This window comes from Ascaphus truei, chromosome 19, assembly GCF_040206685.1.
Source record: "Ascaphus truei isolate aAscTru1 chromosome 19, aAscTru1.hap1, whole genome shotgun sequence".
NCBI classification, from domain to species: Eukaryota; Metazoa; Chordata; class Amphibia; order Anura; family Ascaphidae; genus Ascaphus; species Ascaphus truei.
The window spans coordinates 10,600,979-10,624,372 of NC_134501.1; the positions used below are offsets into that span (position 1 = coordinate 10,600,979).

Below are 23,394 nucleotides of genomic sequence, written 5' to 3' on the forward strand. Positions count from 1 at the left end.
TATGTGGGTGGGACGGGATGTTTATGTGGGCGGGGGGCAGGGATGTATGTGGGTGGGGGGCAGGGATGTATGTGGGTGGGGGGCAGGGATGTATGTGGGGGGTTTATGTATCAGGCTGTCTCTGTGGCACTTATCCTGCCCTCTTGCACCAAAGTATCACCGTGTGTCCCTGCGCTCCCGTTTGGGATTCTTGTTGCAGCTGTTTGGGAAGTTATACGTCACTGGGGGAGTTCGGGAAACCGCTGGCTCAGCTGCATTACACATCTGTCTCTGACTGACCCTCACGTGTTTCCAAAAAATCCTGCAGCCCACTCCCTGTTTCTGGAGAGGAAGAGGGGGGGATAAGAAGACCCTCTCCTCATTCACACAGCACACCCCTCGCCGCTAGGAACCAGCCGCAGGATCTCTGTGAAAATGATGTTCTCACATCTGGTGCTCTTAATATTCCTGATTCAGGTAACAAGAGGGTGAGACTCACAGGTCAGGTATAGGGTGAGGGGTCCCTGTGATAGAGGAGTGATAGGTACAGGACAGGTATAGGGTGAGGGGTCCCTGTGATAGAGGAGTGATAGGTACGGGACAGTTATAGGGTGAGGGGTCCCTGTGATAGAGGAGTGATAGGTACAGGACAGTTATAGGGTGAGGGGTCCCTGTAATAGAGGAGTGATAGGTACAGGACAGTTATAGGGTGAGGGGTCCCTGTAATAGAGGAGAGATAGGTACAGGATAGTTATAGGGGGAGGGGTCCCTGTGATAGAGGAGAGATAGGTACAGGACAGTTATAGGGTGAGGGGTCCTTGTGATAGAGGAGTGATAGGTACAGGACAGTTATAGGGTGAGGGGTCCCTGTAATAGAGGAGTGATAGGTACAGGACAGTTATAGGGTGAGGGGTCCCTGTAATAGAGGAGTGATAGGTACAGGACAGTTATAGGGTGAGGGATCCCTGTAATAGAGGAGAGATAGGTACAGGATAGTTATAGGGGGAGGGGTCCCTGTAATAGAGGAGTGATAGGTACAGGACCGTTATAGGGGGAGGGGTCCCTGTAATAGGGATATAGGTACAGGACAGTTATAGGGTGAGGGGTCCTTGTGATAGATGTGTGAGGTACAGGACAGTTATAGGGTGAGGGGTCCCTGTAATAGATGAGTGATAGGTACAGGACAGTTATAGGGTGAGGGGTCCCTGTAATAGATGAGTGATAGGTACAGGACAGTTATAGGGTGAGGGTTCCCTGTAATAGAGTGATGGGTACAGGACAGTTATAGGGTGAGGGGTCCCTGTAATAGAGTGATAGGTACAGGACAGTTATAGGGTGAGGGGTCCCTGTAATAGAGTGATAGGTACAGGACAGTTATAGGGTGAGGGGTCCCTGTAATAGAGTGATAGGTACAGGACAGTTATAGGGTGAGGGGTCCCTGTAATAGAGTGATAGGTACAGGACAGTTATAGGGTGAGGGGTCCTGTAATAGAGTGATAGGTACAGGACAGTTATAGGGTGAGGGGTCCCTGTAATAGAGTGATAGGTACAGGACAGTTATAGGGTGAGGTGTCCCTGTAATAGAGGAGTGATAGGTACAGGACAGTTATAGGGTGAGGGGTCCTGTAATAGAGAAGTGATAGGTACAGGACAGTTATAGGGTGAGGTGTCCCTGTAATAGAGGAGTGATAGGTACAGGACAGTTATAGGGTGAGGGGTCCCTGTAATAGAGTGATGGGTACAGGACAGTTATAGGGTGAGGGGTCCCTGTAATAGAGTGATAGGTACAGGACAGTTATAGGGTGAGGGGTCTCTGCGGCGGTATGATTGTACTAATAGATAAGAATCCTCACTACTTTTAATAAGTACAAACGTTACAATGGTACATGCATTGTAATAAAAGGGGCTTTCCTGATGTTTACATTACAAACATAGTAGGTACATCTGTGTAAAGCTCTGTAATCAGTGTTTGGGAAATGGGACCATTCTCGGTGCCCCGGCTTATAAGTCCGTTTGATCGTTGGGTCTCCCGGTTTGTAGGTGACCCGCGGGCTCTCAGAGCAGCAGTGTGACCCGGGGTTCCGGGAGCAGCGCGTCACGTTCACTGTGTCGCGCACGGTGCTGGAGAGAGGGAGAGTGCTGGGGAAAGGTGAGTGAGACATCGCTCAGTGCACAGGACACAGAGTGACAGTAATATATAGTACTCCCTCTGGGACACTACAGGAGCTAGGTTATCACACACAGATTAACACTCGCTCACAGACATACTTACACTCACATTATAAATAACTCCCACAAACACACTCACACTGCACAGGCTCCGTAAAACACGCACACACACACACACGCTGCACAGGCTCCGTAAAACACACACACACACACACACGCTGCACAGGCTCCGTAACACACACACACACACACTGCACAGGCTCCGTAAAACACACACACACACACACTGCACAGGCTCCGTAACACACACACACACACACTGCACAGGCTCCATTGGGCTACGCTTATAGTGCCGGCGACGTGACGGTCGCTGGAAAATCAAATAGAGATGACTTCCAGCGATCGCGACCAGTCCGTCGCTCCGTCACGCCGCACTTACTATAAGCGCACGCAACGGCGGCAATGAATGTTTTGCCGCGACGTCGGGTCGCTGTCGCCAGAACTATAAGCGCAGCCTAACACACTCACACTGCATAGACTCTATTACACACTCACACACTGCACAGGCTCCATTACACACTCACACACTGCACAGGCTTAATTACACACTCACACTGCACAGGCTCCATTGCACAAGCTCATTTACACACTCACATGGCACAGGCTCCATTACACACACACACACACACACACACACACACACACACACACACACACACACACACACACACACACACACACACACACACACACACACACACACACACACACACACACACACACACACACACTGCACAGGCTTAGTTACACACTCACACTGCACAGGCTCCGTTACACACTCACACACACATACATACTCAGCCAGAAATCTCATGCAAACCCCACGAGAGCCTCAGGAACTCAGCCCAGAAATTCCAGGCTGTTAACAGTCCCGTAACCATCTTGTCTTTTCCTCTATGTTTATTTCACCATCTTTCTCTCTCCTCTGCTCACACTTTCTCTCTCCTCTGCTCACACTTTCTCTTCCTTCTGCTCACACTTTCTCTTTCCTCTTCTCACACTTTCTCTTCCTCTCTCCTCTGCTCACACTTTCTCTTCCTTCTGCTCACACTTTCTCTTCCTCTTTCCTCTGCTCACACTTTCTCTCTCCTCTGCTCACACTTTCTCTTCCTTCTGCTCACACTTTCTCGTCTCTCTCCTCTGCTCACACTTTCTCTTCCTCTTTCCTCTTCTCACACTTTCTCTTCCTCTCTCCTCTGCTCACACTTTCTCTTCCTCTTTCCTCTGCTCACACTTTCTCTCTCCTCTGCTCACACTTTCTCTTCCTTCTGCTCACACTTTCTCGTCTCTCTCCTCTGCTCACACTTTCTCTTCCTCTTTCCTCTTCTCACACTTTCTCTTCCTCTTTCCTCTGCTCGCTTTCTCTTCCTCTTTCCTCTGCTCACACTTTCTCTTCTCTCTCCTCTGCTCACACTTTCTCTCTCCTCCCTCTCCTCTGCTCACACCTTCTCTCATCTCCCTCTCCTCTGCTCACACTTTCTCTCTCTTCCCTCTCCTCTGCTCACACTTTCTCTCTCCTCCCTCTCCTCTGCTCACACTTTCTCTTCCTCTCTCATCTGCTCACACTTTCTCTTCCCTCTCCTCTGCTCACACTTTCTCTCTCCTCTGCTCACACTTTCTCTCTCCTCTGCTCACACTTTCTCTTCCCTCTGCTCACACTTTCTCTTCCCTCTACTCACACTTTCTCTTCCTCTTTCCTCTGCTCACACTTTCTCTTCTCTCTCCTCTGCTCCCACTTTCTCTCTCCTCTGCTCACACTTTCTCTTCCTTCTGCTCACACTTTCTCTTCCTCTTTCCTCTGCTCACACTTTCTCTTCTCTCTCCTTTGCTCACACTTTCTCTTCCTCTTTCCTCTGCTCACACTTTCTCTTCCTCTTTCCTCTGCTCACACTTTCTCTTCCTCTTCTCACACTTTCTCTTCCTCTCTCCTCTGCTCACACTTTCTCTTCCTCTTTCCTCTGCTCACACTTTCTCTTCCTTCTGCTCACACTTTCTCGTCTCTCTCCTCTGCTCACACTTTCTCTTCCTCTTTCCTCTGCTCACACTTTCTCTTCTCTCTCCTTTGCTCACACTTTCTCTCTCCTCTGCTCACACTTTCTCTTCCTTCTGCTCACACTTTCTCGTCTCTCTCCTCTGCTCACACTTTCTCTTCCTCTTTCCTCTTCTCACACTTTCTCTTCCTCTCTCCTCTGCTCACACTTTCTCTTCCTTCTGCTCACACTTTCTCTTCCTCTTTCCTCTGCTCACACTTTCTCTCTCCTCTGCTCACACTTTCTCTTCCTTCTGCTCACACTTTCTCGTCTCTCTCCTCTGCTCACACTTTCTCTTCCTCTTTCCTCTTCTCACACTTTCTCTTCCTCTCTCCTCTGCTCACACTTTCTCTTCCTCTTTCCTCTGCTCACACTTTCTCTCTCCTCTGCTCACACTTTCTCTTCCTTCTGCTCACACTTTCTCGTCTCTCTCCTCTGCTCACACTTTCTCTTCCTCTTTCCTCTTCTCACACTTTCTCTTCCTCTTTCCTCTGCTCGCTTTCTCTTCCTCTTTCCTCTGCTCACACTTTCTCTTCTCTCTCCTCTGCTCACACTTTCTCTCTCCTCCCTCTCCTCTGCTCACACCTTCTCTCATCTCCCTCTCCTCTGCTCACACTTTCTCTCTCTTCCCTCTCCTCTGCTCACACTTTCTCTCTCCTCCCTCTCCTCTGCTCACACTTTCTCTTCCTCTCTCATCTGCTCACACTTTCTCTTCCCTCTCCTCTGCTCACACTTTCTCTCTCCTCTGCTCACACTTTCTCTCTCCTCTGCTCACACTTTCTCTTCCCTCTGCTCACACTTTCTCTTCCCTCTACTCACACTTTCTCTTCCTCTTTCCTCTGCTCACACTTTCTCTTCTCTCTCCTCTGCTCCCACTTTCTCTCTCCTCTGCTCACACTTTCTCTTCCTTCTGCTCACACTTTCTCTTCCTCTTTCCTCTGCTCACACTTTCTCTTCTCTCTCCTTTGCTCACACTTTCTCTTCCTCTTTCCTCTGCTCACACTTTCTCTTCCTCTTTCCTCTGCTCACACTTTCTCTTCCTCTTCTCACACTTTCTCTTCCTCTCTCCTCTGCTCACACTTTCTCTTCCTCTTTCCTCTGCTCACACTTTCTCTTCCTTTTGCTCACACTTTCTCGTCTCTCTCCTCTGCTCACACTTTCTCTTCCTCTTTCCTCTGCTCACACTTTCTCTTCTCTCTCCTTTGCTCACACTTTCTCTTCCTCTTTCCTCTGCTCACACTTTCTCTTCCTCTTTCCTCTGCTCACACTTTCTCTTCCTCTTCTCACACTTTCTCTTCCTCTCTCCTCTGCTCACACTTTCTCTTCCTCTTTCCTCTGCTCACACTTTCTCTTCCTTCTGCTCACACTTTCTCGTCTCTCTCCTCTGCTCACACTTTCTCTTCCTCTTTCCTCTGCTCACACTTTCTCTTCTCTCTCCTCTGCTCACACTTTCTCTCTCCTCCCTCTCCTCTGCTCACACCTTCTCTCATCTCCCTCTCCTCTGCTCACACTTTCTCTCTCTTCCCTCTCCTCTGCTCACACTTTCTCTCTCCTCCCTCTCCTCTGCTCACACTTTCTCCTCCTCTCTCATCTGCTCACACTTTCTCTTCCCTCTCCTCTGCTCACACTTTCTCTCTCCTCTGCTCACACTTTCTCTCTCCTCTGCTCACACTTTCTCTTCCCTCTGCTCACACTTTCTCTTCCCTCTACTCACACTTTCTCTTCCTCTTTCCTCTGCTCACACTTTCTCTTCTCTCTCCTCTTCTCACACTTTCTCTTCCTCTTTCCTCTGCTCGCTTTCTCTTCCTCTTTCCTCTGCTCACACTTTCTCTTCTCTCTCCTCTGCTCACACTTTCTCTCTCCTCCCTCTCCTCTGCTCACACTTTCTCTCTCCTCCCTCTCCTCTGCTCACACTTTCTCCTCCTCTCTCATCTGCTCACACTTTCTCTTCCCTCTCCTCTGCTCACACTTTCTCTCTCCTCTGCTCACACTTTCTCTCTCCTCTGCTCACACTTTCTCTTCCCTCTGCTCACACTTTCTCTTCCCTCTACTCACACTTTCTCTTCCTCTTTCCTCTGCTCACACTTTCTCTCTCCTCTGCTCACACTTTCTCTTCCTTCTGCTCACACTTTCTCGTCTCTCTCCTCTGCTCACACTTTCTCTTCCTCTTTCCTCTTCTCACACTTTCTCTTCCTCTTTCCTCTGCTCGCTTTCTCTTCCTCTTTCCTCTGCTCACACTTTCTCTTCTCTCTCCTCTGCTCACACTTTCTCTCTCCTCCCTCTCCTCTGCTCACACCTTCTCTCATCTCCCTCTCCTCTGCTCACACTTTCTCTCTCTTCCCTCTCCTCTGCTCACACTTTCTCTCTCCTCCCTCTCCTCTGCTCACACTTTCTCTTCCTCTCTCATCTGCTCACACTTTCTCTTCCCTCTCCTCTGCTCACACTTTCTCTCTCCTCTGCTCACACTTTCTCTCTCCTCTGCTCACACTTTCTCTTCCCTCTGCTCACACTTTCTCTTCCCTCTACTCACACTTTCTCTTCCTCTTTCCTCTGCTCACACTTTCTCTTCTCTCTCCTCTGCTCCCACTTTCTCTCTCCTCTGCTCACACTTTCTCTTCCTTCTGCTCACACTTTCTCTTCCTCTTTCCTCTGCTCACACTTTCTCTTCTCTCTCCTTTGCTCACACTTTCTCTTCCTCTTTCCTCTGCTCACACTTTCTCTTCCTCTTTCCTCTGCTCACACTTTCTCTTCCTCTTCTCACACTTTCTCTTCCTCTCTCCTCTGCTCACACTTTCTCTTCCTCTTTCCTCTGCTCACACTTTCTCTTCCTTCTGCTCACACTTTCTCGTCTCTCTCCTCTGCTCACACTTTCTCTTCCTCTTTCCTCTGCTCACACTTTCTCTTCTCTCTCCTTTGCTCACACTTTCTCTCTCCTCTGCTCACACTTTCTCTTCCTTCTGCTCACACTTTTTCTTCCTCTTTCCTCTGCTCACACTTTCTCTCTCCTCTGTTCACACTTTCTCTTCCTTCTGCTCACACTTTCTCGTCTCTCTCCTCTGCTCACACTTTCTCTTCCTCTTTCCTCTTCTCACACTTTCTCTTCCTCTCTCCTCTGCTCACACTTTCTCTTCCTTCTGCTCACACTTTCTCTTCCTCTTTCCTCTGCTCACACTTTCTCTCTCCTCTGCTCACACTTTCTCTTCCTTCTGCTCACACTTTCTCGTCTCTCTCCTCTGCTCACACTTTCTCTTCCTCTTTCCTCTTCTCACACTTTCTCTTCCTCTCTCCTCTGCTCACACTTTCTCTTCCTCTTTCCTCTGCTCACACTTTCTCTCTCCTCTGCTCACACTTTCTCTTCCTTCTGCTCACACTTTCTCGTCTCTCTCCTCTGCTCACACTTTCTCTTCCTCTTTCCTCTTCTCACACTTTCTCTTCCTCTTTCCTCTGCTCACTTTCTCTTCCTCTTTCCTCTGCTCACACTTTCTCTTCTCTCTCCTCTGCTCACACTTTCTCTCTCCTCCCTCTCCTCTGCTCACACCTTCTCTCATCTCCCTCTCCTCTGCTCACACTTTCTCTCTCTTCCCTCTCCTCTGCTCACACTTTCTCTCTCCTCCCTCTCCTCTGCTCACACTTTCTCTTCCTCTCTCATCTGCTCACACTTTCTCTTCCCTCTCCTCTGCTCACACTTTCTCTCTCCTCTGCTCACACTTTCTCTCTCCTCTGCTCACACTTTCTCTTCCCTCTGCTCACACTTTCTCTTCCCTCTACTCACACTTTCTCTTCCTCTTTCCTCTGTTCACACTTTCTCTTCTCTCTCCTCTGCTCCCACTTTCTCTCTCCTCTGCTCACACTTTCTCTTCCTTCTGCTCACACTTTCTCTTCCTCTTTCCTCTGCTCACACTTTCTCTTCTCTCTCCTTTGCTCACACTTTCTCTTCCTCTTTCCTCTGCTCACACTTTCTCTTCCTCTTTCCTCTGCTCACACTTTCTCTTCCTCTTCTCACACTTTCTCTTCCTCTCTCCTCTGCTCACACTTTCTCTTCCTCTTTCCTCTGCTCACACTTTCTCTTCCTTCTGCTCACACTTTCTCGTCTCTCTCCTCTGCTCACACTTCCTCTTCCTCTTTCCTCTGCTCACACTTTCTCTTCTCTCTCCTTTGCTCACACTTTCTCTCTCCTCTGCTCACACTTTCTCTTCCTTCTGCTCACACTTTTTCTTCCTCTTTCCTCTGCTCACACTTTCTCTCTCCTCTGTTCACACTTTCTCTTCCTTCTGCTCACACTTTCTCGTCTCTCTCCTCTGCTCACACTTTCTCTTCCTCTTTCCTCTTCTCACACTTTCTCTTCCTCTCTCCTCTGCTCACACTTTCTCTTCCTTCTGCTCACACTTTCTCTTCCTCTTTCCTCTGCTCACACTTTCTCTCTCCTCTGCTCACACTTTCTCTTCCTTCTGCTCACACTTTCTCGTCTCTCTCCTCTGCTCACACTTTCTCTTCCTCTTTCCTCTTCTCACACTTTCTCTTCCTCTCTCCTCTGCTCACACTTTCTCTTCCTCTTTCCTCTGCTCACACTTTCTCTCTCCTCTGCTCACACTTTCTCTTCCTTCTGCTCACACTTTCTCGTCTCTCTCCTCTGCTCACACTTTCTCTTCCTCTTTCCTCTTCTCACACTTTCTCTTCCTCTTTCCTCTGCTCGCTTTCTCTTCCTCTTTCCTCTGCTCACACTTTCTCTTCTCTCTCCTCTGCTCACACTTTCTCTCTCCTCCCTCTCCTCTGCTCACACCTTCTCTCATCTCCCTCTCCTCTGCTCACACTTTCTCTCTCTTCCCTCTCCTCTGCTCACACTTTCTCTCTCCTCCCTCTCCTCTGCTCACACTTTCTCTTCCTCTCTCATCTGCTCACACTTTCTCTTCCCTCTCCTCTGCTCACACTTTCTCTCTCCTCTGCTCACACTTTCTCTCTCCTCTGCTCACACTTTCTCTTCCCTCTGCTCACACTTTCTCTTCCCTCTACTCACACTTTCTCTTCCTCTTTCCTCTGCTCACACTTTCTCTTCTCTCTCCTCTGCTCCCACTTTCTCTCTCCTCTGCTCACACTTTCTCTTCCTTCTGCTCACACTTTCTCTTCCTCTTTCCTCTGCTCACACTTTCTCTTCTCTCTCCTTTGCTCACACTTTCTCTTCCTCTTTCCTCTGCTCACACTTTCTCTTCCTCTTTCCTCTGCTCACACTTTCTCTTCCTCTTCTCACACTTTCTCTTCCTCTCTCCTCTGCTCACACTTTCTCTTCCTCTTTCCTCTGCTCACACTTTCTCTTCCTTCTGCTCACACTTTCTCGTCTCTCTCCTCTGCTCACACTTTCTCTTCCTCTTTCCTCTGCTCACACTTTCTCTTCTCTCTCCTTTGCTCACACTTTCTCTTCCTCTTTCCTCTGCTCACACTTTCTCTTCCTCTTTCCTCTGCTCACACTTTCTCTTCCTCTTCTCACACTTTCTCTTCCTCTCTCCTCTGCTCACACTTTCTCTTCCTCTTTCCTCTGCTCACACTTTCTCTTCCTTCTGCTCACACTTTCTCATCTCTCTCCTCTGCTCACACTTTCTCTTCCTCTTTCCTCTGCTCACACTTTCTCTTCTCTCTCCTCTGCTCACACTTTCTCTCTCCTCCCTCTCCTCTGCTCACACCTTCTCTTATCTCCCTCTCCTCTGCTCACACTTTCTCTCTCTTCCCTCTCCTCTGCTCACACTTTCTCTCTCCTCCCTCTCCTCTGCTCACACTTTCTCTTCCTCTCTCATCTGCTCACACTTTCTCTTCCCTCTCCTCTGCTCACACTTTCTCTCTCCTCTGCTCACACTTTCTCTCTCCTCTGCTCACACTTTCTCTTCCCTCTGCTCACACTTTCTCTTCCCTCTACTCACACTTTCTCTTCCTCTTTCCTCTGCTCACACTTTCTCTTCTCTCTCCTCTGCTCCCACTTTCTCTCTCCTCTGCTCACACTTTCTCTTCCTTCTGCTCACACTTTCTCTTCCTCTTTCCTCTGCTCACACTTTCTCTTCTCTCTCCTTTGCTCACACTTTCTCTTCCTCTTTCCTCTGCTCACACTTTCTCTTCCTCTTTCCTCTGCTCACACTTTCTCTTCCTCTTCTCACACTTTCTCTTCCTCTCTCCTCTGCTCACACTTTCTCTTCCTCTTTCCTCTGCTCACACTTTCTCTTCCTTCTGCTCACACTTTCTCGTCTCTCTCCTCTGCTCACACTTTCTCTTCCTCTTTCCTCTGCTCACACTTTCTCTTCTCTCTCCTTTGCTCACACTTTCTCTCTCCTCTGCTCACACTTTCTCTTCCTTCTGCTCACACTTTTTCTTCCTCTTTCCTCTGCTCACACTTTCTCTCTCCTCTGTTCACACTTTCTCTTCCTTCTGCTCACACTTTCTCGTCTCTCTCCTCTGCTCACACTTTCTCTTCCTCTTTCCTCTTCTCACACTTTCTCTTCCTCTCTCCTCTGCTCACACTTTCTCTTCCTTCTGCTCACACTTTCTCTTCCTCTTTCCTCTGCTCACACTTTCTCTCTCCTCTGCTCACACTTTCTCTTCCCTCTGCTCACACTTTCTCTTCCCTCTACTCACACTTTCTCTTCCTCTTTCCTCTGCTCACACTTTCTCTTCTCTCTCCTCTGCTCCCACTTTCTCTCTCCTCTGCTCACACTTTCTCTTCCTTCTGCTCACACTTTCTCTTCCTCTTTCCTCTGCTCACACTTTCTCTTCTCTCTCCTTTGCTCACACTTTCTCTTCCTCTTTCCTCTGCTCACACTTTCTCTTCCTCTTTCCTCTGCTCACACTTTCTCTTCTCTCTCCTCTGCTCACACTTTCTCTCTATTCTGCTCACACCTTCTCTCATCTCCCTCTCCTCTGCTCACACTTTCTCTCTCTTCCCTCTCCTCTGCTCACACTTTCTCTCTCCTCCCTCTCCTCTGCTCACACTTTCTCTTCCTCTCTCATCTGCTCACACTTTCTCTTCCCTCTCCTCTGCTCACACTTTCTCTCTCCTCTGCTCACACTTTCTCTTCCCTCTGCTCACACTTTCTCTTCCCTCTGCTCACACTTTCTCTTCCTCTTTCCTCTGCTCACACTTTCTCTTCTCTCTCCTCTGCTCACACTTTCTCTTCCTCTCTCCTCTGCTCACACTTTCTTTGCCTCTTCCTTCTGCTCACACTTTTTCGTCCTCTTTCCTCTGCTCACACTTTCTCTTCTCTCTCCTCTTCTCACACTTTCTCTCTCCTCCCTCTCCTCTTCTCACACCTTCTCTCACCTCCCTCTCCTCTGCTCACACTTTCTCTCTCCTCCCTCTCCTCTGCTCACACTTTCTCTCTCTTCCCTCTCCTCTGCTCACACTTTCTGTCTCCTCCCTCTCCTCTGCTCACACTTTATCTTCCTCTCTCATCTGCTCACACTTTCTTTTCCCTCTCCTCTGCTCACACTTTCTCTCTCCTCCCTCTCCTCGGCTCACACTTTCACTCACCTCCCACTTTTCTGCTCACACGTTCTCTCTCCTCTGCTCACACTTTCTCTCTCCGTCTCCTCTGCTCACACTTTCTCTTCCCCTCTCCTCTGCTCACTTTCTCTCTCCTCCCTCTCCTCTGCTCACACTTTCTCTCTCCTCTGCTCACACTTTCTCTTCCCTCTGCTCACACTTTCTCTTCCCTCTACTCACACTTTCTCTTCCTCTTTCCTCTGCTCACACTTTCTCTTCTCTCTCCTCTGCTCCCACTTTCTCTCTCCTCTGCTCACACTTTCTCTTCCTTCTGCTCACACTTTCTCTTCCTCTTTCCTCTGCTCACACTTTCTCTTCTCTCTCCTTTGCTCACACTTTCTCTTCCTCTTTCCTCTGCTCACACTTTCTCTTCCTCTTTCCTCTGCTCACACTTTCTCTTCTCTCTCCTTTGCTCACACTTTCTCTCTCCTCTGCTCACACCTTCTCTCATCTCCCTCTCCTCTGCTCACACTTTCTCTCTCTTCCCTCTCCTCTGCTCACACTTTCTCTCTCCTCCCTCTCCTCTGCTCACACTTTCTCTTCCTCTCTCATCTGCTCACACTTTCTCTTCCCTCTCCTCTGCTCACACTTTCTCTCTCCTCTGCTCACACTTTCTCTTCCCTCTGCTCACACTTTCTCTTCCCTCTGCTCACACTTTCTCTTCCTCTTTCCTCTGCTCACACTTTCTCTTCTCTCTCCTCTGCTCACACTTTCTCTTCCTCTCTCCTCTGCTCACACTTTCTTTGCCTCTTCCTACTGCTCACACTTTTTCGTCCTCTTTCCTCTGCTCACACTTTCTCTTCTCTCTCCTCTTCTCACACTTTCTCTCTCCTCCCTCTCCTCTTCTCACACCTTCTCTCACCTCCCTCTCCTCTGCTCACACTTTCTCTCTCCTCCCTCTCCTCTGCTCACACTTTCTCTCTCTTCCCTCTCCTCTGCTCACACTTTCTGTCTCCTCCCTCTCCTCTGCTCACACTTTATCTTCCTCTCTCATCTGCTCACACTTTCTCTTCCCCCTCCTCTGCTCACACTTTCTCTCTCCTCCCTCTCCTCTGCTCACACTTTCACTCACCTCCCACTTTTCTGCTCACACGTTCTCTCTCCTCTGCTCACACTTTCTCTCTCCGTCTCCTCTGCTCACACTTTTTCTTCCCCTCTCCTCTGCTCACTTTCTCTCTCCTCCCTCTCCTCTGCTCACACTTTCTCTTCCTCTCTCATCTGCTCACACTTTCTCTCTCTTCCCTCTCCTCCGCTGACACTTTCCCTCTCCTCTGCTCACACTTTCTCTTCTCTCTCCTCTGCTCACACTTTCTCTTCCTCTTTCCTCTGCTCACACGTCCTCTTCCTCTCTCCTCTGGTCACACTTTCTCTTCCTCTTCCCTCTGTTCACACTTTCTCTTCCTCTTTCCTCTGCTCACACTTTCTCTTCTCTCTCCTCTGCTCACACGTTCTCTCACCTCCCTCTCCTCTGCTCACACTTTCTCTCTCCTCCCTCTCCTCTGCTCACACTTTCTCTTCCTTCTGCTCACACTTTCTCTTCCTCTTTCCTCTGCTCACACTTTCTCTCTCCTCTGCTCACACTTTCTCTTCCTTCTGCTCACACTTTCTCGTCTCTCTCCTCTGCTCACACTTTCTCTTCCTCTTTCCTCTTCTCACACTTTCTCTTCCTCTCTCCTCTGCTCACACTTTCTCTTCCTCTTTCCTCTGCTCACACTTTCTCTCTCCTCTGCTCACACTTTCTCTTCCTTCTGCTCACATTTTCTCGTCTCTCTCCTCTGCTCACACTTTCTCTTCCTCTTTCCTCTTCTCACACTTTCTCTTCCTCTCTCCTCTGCTCACACTTTCTCTTCCTCTTCCCTCTGCTCACACTTTCTCTTCCACTTTCCTCTGCTCACACTTTCTCTTCCTCTTTCCTCTGCTCACACTTTCTCTTCTCTCTCCTCTGCTCACACTTTCTCTCTCCTCCCTCTCCTCTGCTCACACCTTCTCTCATCTCCCTCTCCTCTGCTCACACTTTCTCTCTCTTCCCTCTCCTCTGCTCACACTTTCTCTCTCCTCCCTCTCCTCTGCTCACACTTTCTCTTCCTCTCTCATCTGCTCACACTTTCTCTTCCCTCTCCTCTGCTCACACTTTCTCTCTCCTCTGCTCACACTTTCTCTTCCCTCTGCTCACACTTTCTCTTCCCTCTGCTCACACTTTCTCTTCCTCTTTCCTCTGCTCACACTTTCTCTTCTCTCTCCTCTGCTCACACTTTCTCTCTCCTCTGCTCACACTTTCTCTTCCTTCTGCTCACACTTTCTCTTCCTCTTTCCTCTGCTCACACTTTCTCTTCTCTCTCCTTTGCTCACACTTTCTCTTCCTCTTTCCTCTGCTCACACTTTCTCTTCCTCTTTCCTCTGCTCACACTTTCTCTTCTCTCTCCTCTGCTCACACCTTCTCTCATCTCCCTCTCCTCTGCTCACACTTTCTCTCTCTTCCCTCTCCTCTGCTCACACTTTCTCTCTCCTCTCTATCCTCTGCTCACACTTTCTCTTCCTCTCTCATCTGCTCACACTTTCTCTTCCCTCTCCTCTGCTCACACTTTCTCTCTCCTCTGCTCACACTTTCTCTTCCCTCTGCTCACACTTTCTCTTCCCTCTGCTCACACTTTCTCTTCCTCTTTCCTCTGCTCACACTTTCTCTTCCTCTTTCCTCTGCTCACACTTTCTCTTCCTCTCTCCTCTGCTCACACTTTCTCTTCCTCTTCCCTCTGTTCACACTTTCTCTTCCTCTTTCCTCTGCTCACACTTTCTCTTCTCTCTCCTCTGCTCACACTTTCTCTCACCTCCCTCTCCTCTGCTCACACTTTCTCTCGCCTCCCTCTCCTCTGCTCACACTTTCTCTCTCTTCCCTCTCCTCTGCTCACACTTTCACTCGCCTCCCACTTTCTGCTCACACTTTCTCTCTCCTCTGCTCACACTTTCTCTCTCCCTCTCCTCTGCTCACACTTTCTCTCTCCCTCTCCTCTGCTCACACTTTCTCTTCCCCTCTCCTCTGCTCACACTTTCTCTTCCTCTCTCCTCTTCTCACACTTTCTCTCCTCTCTCCTCTGCTCACACTTTCTCTCTCCTCCCTCTCCTCTGCTCACACTTTCTCTACTTTCTGATTCTTCTCTCTCCTCTGTTCTCTTTCTTATTCTAATGCCTGACCTCTCGATTCTCTCTCTTCTCCTCTTGCACTCTCTCTGTCCTCTTTAACTTCTCTCCCACCCTTCCCGCACTCTCCTCTCTCCCACACTCTCCCCTCTCCCACTCTCTTCCCTTCTCCTGCACTCTCCCCCACTTTCTTCTCTCCCTCACTCTCCCCTCTCCCGTACTCTCCCCTCTCCCGTAGTCTCCCCTCACCCGCATTCTCCCCTGTCCCGCATTCTCCCCTCTCCCGCACTCTCCTCTCTCTCCCCTCTCCCACACTCTCCCCTCTCCCACACTCTCCTCTCTCTCTCAGTGAGTTTTGACCCCTGCCCCATTGGCTCCCGCACACTCTTCTCCCCGGAGGACACGCGTTTCCGGGTGCACCCAGATGGGATGGTGACGGTGAAGAGGCCGCTGACGCTCCACGACGGCTCTGTCAACTTCGTGATAAACGCGTGGGACAGCGCCGGCAGGAAACACTCCGTGACCGTGTTTGTGTGGAATGGGCGTGCGCAGCAGGCGTAATCCGTGTCTCTCAGATACTATAGATTGAAATAACTGGAGAGCCTTGTAATCCATAAACTATTAATAAACAATGTACTGAGAATAACAGGTCTTAATGTGTCAGCCATCTTTTGTAAGACTGAATTATACAACATAATCCCAACACCCCCCCCCCCAATCCCAGCACTGACCCCCACCCCAGAATTATAGCACTCGATCCCCCCCAATTACAGCACTCGCTCCCCCCCCAATTACAGCACTCGCTCCCCCCCCAATTACAGCACTCGCTCCCCTCCAAATTATATCACTCGCCCCCCCGCCAAAATTACATCCCTCGCTCCCCAATTACAGCACCGCCCCCCAATTACGACACTTTCCTCCCTATTACACCACTCACCTCCACCCCCCAAATACAACACTCGCCTCCCCTCTCCCCAATTGCAACACTCAACGTTACATCCTTCGTCTTGTTTAAGCCAATGATAGTTCCCGCCGGATCACGGGCGATACTCTGCTCACACTCGCACTCACACCCAAGTGAATCCAGTTGTACGTCTCATATGCCTTAGTCCACGCCGGTTGTTTTCTCACTCTGCCACGGGACGTTCCAAGAGGAGAATCACTCACTTGTTCTTCAGCATGCGGCCGCCTGGCGGTGGGCGCGGGGGGAGGAGCTGGTGGCCTCGGTTGGCTTATGTGTTATATTGATTCTTTGTTATCGCTCTCCTGCTTGGTTCCTACAAATGTAACCCCTTCTCCCCCCTCCACCTCCCGTCACCCTGCAGATATATGGTCCTTCAGGCTCTCCACGTTTCTCACTGTCCCTTTCATCCATGTATTGCCCTGTCCTGTTTATTTAGCATCCCCTCTGCCATAGTTTGTGATCTTGTGTTTTACACCTGTGTTATCCCCCTGGGATCTCTGTAAATCAGAATCGCTGACCTGAGGAAGAGAGAGAACTCCATGTGTGTCTTATAACATCAATTGTTGGTCCAAATAAAAAAGGTATCACCTAGTACTCAAGTCCTCCTTTACTCTGCAATATCGCAACTGGACTAGCACGGCTATTTCTACTTAATTCATTTCATTTTCAACTAATCTTTATAATTCCTACTAAACAAATCTCCTTAAGCAGTTTCAAGCAGGTAAGACCCTGGAGCGTGGTGTATATACATGGTAAAGCATGGTGTAAATACATGGTGAAGCGTGGTGTAAATACATGGTGAAGCGTGGTGTAAATACATGGTGAAGCATGGTGTAAATACATGGTAAAGCGTGGTGTAAATACATGGTGAAGCGTGGTGTAAATACATGGTAAAGCGTGGTGTAAATACATGGTAAAGCGTGGTGTAAATACATGGTAAAGTGTGGTGTAAATACATGGTAAAGCGTGGTGTAAATACATGGTAAAGTGTGGTGTAAATACATGGTAAAGCGTGGTGTATATACATGGTAAAGCGTGGTGTAAATACATGGTAAAGCGTGGTGTATATACATGGTAAAGCGTGGTGTAAATACATGGTGAAGCGTGGTGTAAATACATGGTAAAGCGTGGTGTAAATACATGGTAAAGCGTGGTGTAAATACATGGTAAAGAGTGGTGTAAATACATGGTAAAGCGTGGTGTAAATACATGGTAAAGCGTGGTGTAAATACATGGTAAAGCGTGGTGTAAATACATGGTAAAGCATGGTGTATATACATGGTAAAGCGTGGTGTAAATACATGGTAAAGCGTGGTGTAAATACATGGTAAAGCATGGTGTATATACATGGTAAAGCGTGGTGTAAATACATGGTAAAGCGTGGTGTAAATACATGGTAAAGCGTGGTGTAAATACATGGTAAAGCGTGGTGTAGATCCATGGTAAAGCGTGGTGTAAATACATGGTAAAGCATGGTGTATATACATGGTAAAGCGTGGTGTAAATACATGGTAAAGCGTGGTGTAAATACATGGTAAAGCATGGTGTATATACATGGTAAAGCGTGGTGTAAATACATGGTAAAGCGTGGTGTAAATACATGGTAAAGCGTGGTGTAAATACATGGTAAAGCGTGGTGTAGATCCATGGTAAAGCGTGGTGTAAATACATGGTAAAGCGTGGTGTAAATACATGGTAAAGCGTGGTGTAAATACATGGTAAAGCGTGGTGTAGATCCATGGTAAAGCGTGGTGTAAATACATGGTGAAGCGTGGTGTAAATACATGGTAAAGCGTGGTGTAAATACATGGTGAAGCGTGGTGTAAATACATGGTGAAGCGTGGTGTATATACATGGTAAAGCGTGGTGTAAATACATGGTAAAGCGTGGTGTAAATACATGGTAAAGCGTGGTGTAAATACATGGTAAAGCGTGGTGTATATACATGGTGAAGCGTGGTGTAAATACATGGTAAAGCGTGGTGTAAATACATGGTAAAGCGTGGTGTATATACATGGTAAAGCGTGGTGTAAATACATGGTAAAGCGTGGTGTAAATACATGGTAAAGCGTGGTGTATATACATGGTAAAGCGTGGTGTAAATACATGGTAAAGCGTGGTGTAAATACATGGTAAAGCGTGGTGTAAATACATGGTAAAGCGTGGTGTATATACATGGTAAAGCGTGGTGTAAATACATGGTAAAGCGTGGTGTATATACATGGTAAAGCGTGGTGTAAATACATGGTGAAGCGTGGTGTAAATACATGGTAAAGCGTGGTGTAAATACATGGTGAAGCGTGGTGTAAATACATGGTGAAGCGTGGTGTAAATACATGGTGAAGCGTGGTGTAAATACATGGTGAAGCGTGGTGTATATACATGGTAAAGCGTGGTGTAAATACATGGTAAAGCGTGGTGTAAATACATGGTAAAGCGTGGTGTAAATACATGGTAAAGCGTGGTGTAAATACATGGTAAAGCGTGGTATATATACATGGTAACGCGTGGTGTAAATACATGGTAAAGCGTGGTGTAAATACATGGTGAAGCGTGGTGTAAATACATGGTAAAGCGTGGTGTAAATACATGGTAAAGCGTGGTGTAAATACATGGTAAAGCGTGGTGTAGATCCATGGTAAAGCGTGGTGTATATACATGGTAAAGCGTGGTGTAAATACATGGTAAAGCGTGGTGTAAATACATGGTAAAGCGTGGTGTAAATACATGGTGAAGCGTGGTGTAAATACATGGTGAAGCGTGGTGTAAATACATGGTAAAGCGTGGTGTATATACATGGTAAAGCGTGGTGTAAATACATGGTAAAGCGTGGTGTATATACATGGTAAAGCGTGGTGTAAATACATGGTAAAGCGTGGTGTAAATACATGGTAAAGCGTGGTGTATATACATGGTGAAGCGTGGTGTAAATACATGGTGAAGCGTGGTGTAAATACATGGTGAAGCGTGGTGTAAATACATGGTGAAGCGTGGTGTAAATACATGGTAAAGCGTGGTGTATATACATGGTAAAGCGGGGTGTAAATACATGGTAAAGCGGGGTGTAACTACATGGTAAAGCGTGGTGTAAATACATGGTAAAGCGTGGTGTAAATACATGGTGAAGCGTGGTGTAAATACATGGTAAAGCGTGGTGTAAATACATGGTAAAGCGTGGTGTAAATACATGGTGAAGCGTGGTGTAAATACATGGTAAAGCGTGGTGTAAATACATGGTGAAGCGTGGTGTAAATACATGGTGAGCGTGGTGTAAATACATGGTGAAGCGTGGTGTAAATACATGGTGAAGGGTGGTGTAAATACATGGTGAAGCGTGGTGTAAATACATGGTAAAGCGTGGTGTAAATACATGGTGAAGCGTGGTGTAAATACATGGTGAAGCGTGGTGTAAATACATGGTGAAGCGTGGTGTAAATACATGGTAAAGCGTGGTGTAAATACATGGTAAAGCGTGGTGTAAATACATGGTAAAGCGTGGTGTAAATACATGGTGAAGCGTGGTGTAAATACATGGTAAAGCGTGGTGTAAATACATGGTAAAGCGTGGTGTATATACATGGTAAAGCGTGGTGTAAATACATGGTAAAGCGTGGTGTAAATACATGGTAAAGCGTGGTGTAAATACATGGTGAAGCGTGGTGTAAATACATGGTGAAGCGTGGTGTAAATACATGGTGAAGCGTGGTGTAAATACATGGTAAAGCGTGGTGTAGATCCATGGTAAAGCGTGGTGTAAATACATGGTGAAGCGTGGTGTATATACATGGTGAAGCGTGGTGTATATACATGGTGAAGCGTGGTGTAAATACATGGTGAAGCGTGGTGTAAATACATGGTGAAGCGTGGTGTAAATACATGGTGAAGCGTGGTGTAAATACATGGTAAAGCGTGGTGTAAATACATGGTAAAGCGTGGTGTAAATACATGGTAAAGCGTGGTGTAAATACATGGTGAAGCGTGGTGTAAATACATGGTAAAGCGTGGTGTAGATCCATGGTAAAGCGTGGTGTATATACATGGTAAAGCGTGGTGTAAATACATGGTAAAGCGTGGTGTAAATACATGGTAAAGCGTGGTGTAAATACATAGTGAAGCGTGGTGTAAATACATGGTAAAGCGTGGTGTAAATACATGGTAAAGCGTGGTGTAAATACATGGTGAAGCGTGGTGTAAATACATGGTGAAGCGTGGTGTAAATACATGGTAAAGCGTGGTGTAAATACATGGTGAAGCGTGGTGTAAATACATGGTGAAGCGTGGTGTAAATACATGGTAAAGCGTGGTGTAAATACATGGTAAAGCGTGGTGTAAATACATGGTGAAGCGTGGTGTAAATACATGGTAAAGCGTGGTGTAAATACATGGTAAAGCGTGGTGTAAATACATGGTAAAGCGTGGTGTAAATACATGGTAAAGCGTGGTGTAAATACATGGTAAAGCGTGGTGTAAATACATGGTAAAGCGTGGTGTAAATACATGGTAAAGCGTGGTGTAAATACATAGTAAAGCGTGGTGTAAATACATGGTAAAGCGTGGTGTAAATACATGGTAAAGCGTGGTGTAAATACATGGTGAAGCGTGGTGTAAATACATGGTAAAGCGTGGTGTAAATACATGGGGAAGCGTGGTGTAAATACATGGTAAAGCGTGGTGTAAATACATGGTGAAGCGTGGTGTAAATACATGGTGAAGCGTGGTGTAAATACATGGTAAAGCGTGGTGTATATACATGGTAAAGCGTGGTGTAAATACATGGTGAAGCGTGGTGTATATACATGGTAAAGCGTGGTGTATATACATGGTAAAGCGTGGTGTAAATACATGGTGAAGCGTGGTGTATATACATGGTAAAGCGTGGTGTATATACATGGTAAAGCGTGGTGTAAATACATGGTAAAGCGTGGTGTAAATACATGGTGAAGCGTGGTGTATATACATGGTAAAGCGTGGTGTAAATACATGGTGAAGCGTGGTGTAAATACATGGTGAAGCGTGGTGTAAATACATGGTGAAGCGTGGTGTAAATACATGGTGAAGCGTGGTGTAAATACATGGTGAAGCGTGGTGTAAATACATAGTGAAGCGTGGTGTAAATACATGGTAAAGCGTGGTGTATATACATGGTAAAGCGTGGTGTAAATACATGGTAAAGCGTGGTGTAAATACATGGTGAAGCGTGGTGTAAATACATGGTAAATCGTGGTGTAAATACATGGTAAAGCGTGGTGTATATACATGGTAAAGCGTGGTGTATATACATGGTGAAGCGTGGTGTAAATACATGGTGAAGCGTGGTGTAAATACATGGTGAAGCGTGGTGTAAATACATGGTAAAGCGTGGTGTAAATACATGGTAAAGCGTGGTGTAGATCCATGGTAAAGCGTGGTGTAAATACATGGTAAAGCGTGGTGTATATACATGGTAAAGCGTGGTGTATATACATGGTAAAGCGTGGTGTAAATACATGGTGAAGCGTGGTGTAAATACATGGTAAAGCGTGGTGTAAATACATGGTGAAGCGTGGTGTAAATACATGGTGAAGCGTGGTGTAAATACATGGTGAAGCGTGGTGTATATACATGGTAAAGCGTGGTGTATATACATGGTGAAGCGTGGTGTAAATACATGGTAAAGCGTGGTGTAAATACATGGTGAAGCGTGGTGTATATACATGGTAAAGCGTGGTGTAAATACATGGTAAAGCGTGGTGTATATACATGGTGAAGCGTGGTGTAAATACATGGTGAAGCGTGGTGTAAATACATGGTAAAGCGTGGTGTAAATACATAGTGAAGCGTGGTGTAAATACATGGTGAAGCGTGGTGTAAATACATGGTAAAGCGTGGTGTAGATCCATGGTAAAGCGTGGTGTAAATACATGGTAAAGCGTGGTGTATATACATGGTAAAGCGTGGTGTAAATACATGGTAAAGCGTGGTGTAAATACATGGTGAAGCGTGGTGTAAATACATGGTAAAGCGTGGTGTAAATACATGGTAAAGCGTGGTGTAAATACATGGTGAAGCGTGGTGTAAATACATGGTGAAGCGTGGTGTAAATACATGGTGAAGCGTGGTGTAAATACATGGTGAAGCGTGGTGTAAATACATGGTGAAGCGTGGTGTATATACATGGTAAAGCGTGGTGTAAATACATGGTGAAGCGTGGTGTAAATACATGGTGAAGCGTGGTGTAAATACATGGTGAAGCGTGGTGTAAATACATGGTGAAGCGTGGTGTAAATACATGGTAAAGCGTGGTGTAAATACATGGTAAAGCGTGGTGTAGATCCATGGTAAAGCGTGGTGTAAATACATGGTGAAGCGTGGTGTATATACATGGTGAAGCGTGGTGTATATACGTGGTAAAGCGTGGTGTAGATCCATGGTAAAGCGTGGTGTAAATACATGGTGAAGCGTGGTGTAAATACATGGTAAAGCGTGGTGTAAATACATGGTGAAGCGTGGTGTAAATACATGGTAAAGCGTGGTGTATATACATGGTAAAGCGTGGTGTAAATACATGGTGAAGCGTGGTGTATATACATGGTAAAGCGTGGTGTATATACATGGTAAAGCGTGGTGTAAATACATGGTGAAGCGTGGTGTATATACATGGTAAAGCGTGGTGTATATACATGGTAAAGCGTGGTGTAAATACATGGTAAAGCGTGGTGTAAATACATGGTGAAGCGTGGTGTATATACATGGTAAAGCGTGGTGTAAATACATGGTGAAGCGTGGTGTAAATACATGGTGAAGCGTGGTGTAAATACATGGTGAAGCGTGGTGTAAATACATGGTGAAGCGTGGTGTAAATACATGGTGAAGCGTGGTGTAAATACATAGTGAAGCGTGGTGTAAATACATGGTAAAGCGTGGTGTATATACATGGTAAAGCGTGGTGTAAATACATGGTAAAGCGTGGTGTAAATACATGGTGAAGCGTGGTGTAAATACATGGTAAATCGTGGTGTAAATACATGGTAAAGCGTGGTGTATATACATGGTAAAGCGTGGTGTATATACATGGTGAAGCGTGGTGTAAATACATGGTGAAGCGTGGTGTAAATACATGGTGAAGCGTGGTGTAAATACATGGTAAAGCGTGGTGTAAATACATGGTAAAGCGTGGTGTAGATCCATGGTAAAGCGTGGTGTAAATACATGGTAAAGCGTGGTGTATATACATGGTAAAGCGTGGTGTATATACATGGTAAAGCGTGGTGTAAATACATGGTGAAGCGTGGTGTAAATACATGGTAAAGCGTGGTGTAAATACATGGTGAAGCGTGGTGTAAATACATGGTGAAGCGTGGTGTAAATACATGGTGAAGCGTGGTGTATATACATGGTAAAGCGTGGTATATATACATGGTGAAGCGTGGTGTAAATACATGGTAAAGCGTGGTGTAAATACATGGTGAAGCGTGGTGTATATACATGGTAAAGCGTGGTGTAAATACATGGTAAAGCGTGGTGTATATACATGGTGAAGCGTGGTGTAAATACATGGT

The 23,394-nt window shown here is 46.9% G+C and overlaps 1 protein-coding gene across 1 annotated transcript; it reads left to right on the forward strand.

Annotated features, from left to right (window-relative positions):
- The first annotated feature begins 232 nt into the window (after positions 1 to 232).
- LOC142469835 (cadherin-1-like) lies at positions 233 to 15,538 on the forward strand. The gene is made up of 3 exons (XM_075576508.1): positions 233 to 456; positions 2,020 to 2,128; positions 15,242 to 15,538. Exons 1-3 carry the CDS (start codon positions 415 to 417, stop codon positions 15,451 to 15,453), a joined length of 363 nt encoding a protein of 120 aa, XP_075432623.1. The 5' UTR covers positions 233 to 414; the 3' UTR covers positions 15,454 to 15,538.
- The last annotated feature ends 7,856 nt before the right edge of the window (positions 15,539 to 23,394 follow it).

Excerpts from the sequence above, each read along its gene's own strand:
- LOC142469835 (XM_075576508.1), top strand. The coding sequence starts at position 415 with ATGATGTTCTCACATCTGGTGCTCTTAATATTCCTGATTCAG. Across the intron at positions 457-2,019 it reads TCTTAATATTCCTGATTCAG|GTGACCCGCGGGCTCTCAGA; the intron begins GTAACAAGAGGG and ends CCCGGTTTGTAG. Across the intron at positions 2,129-15,241 it reads AGGGAGAGTGCTGGGGAAAG|TGAGTTTTGACCCCTGCCCC; the intron begins GTGAGTGAGACA and ends TCTCTCTCTCAG.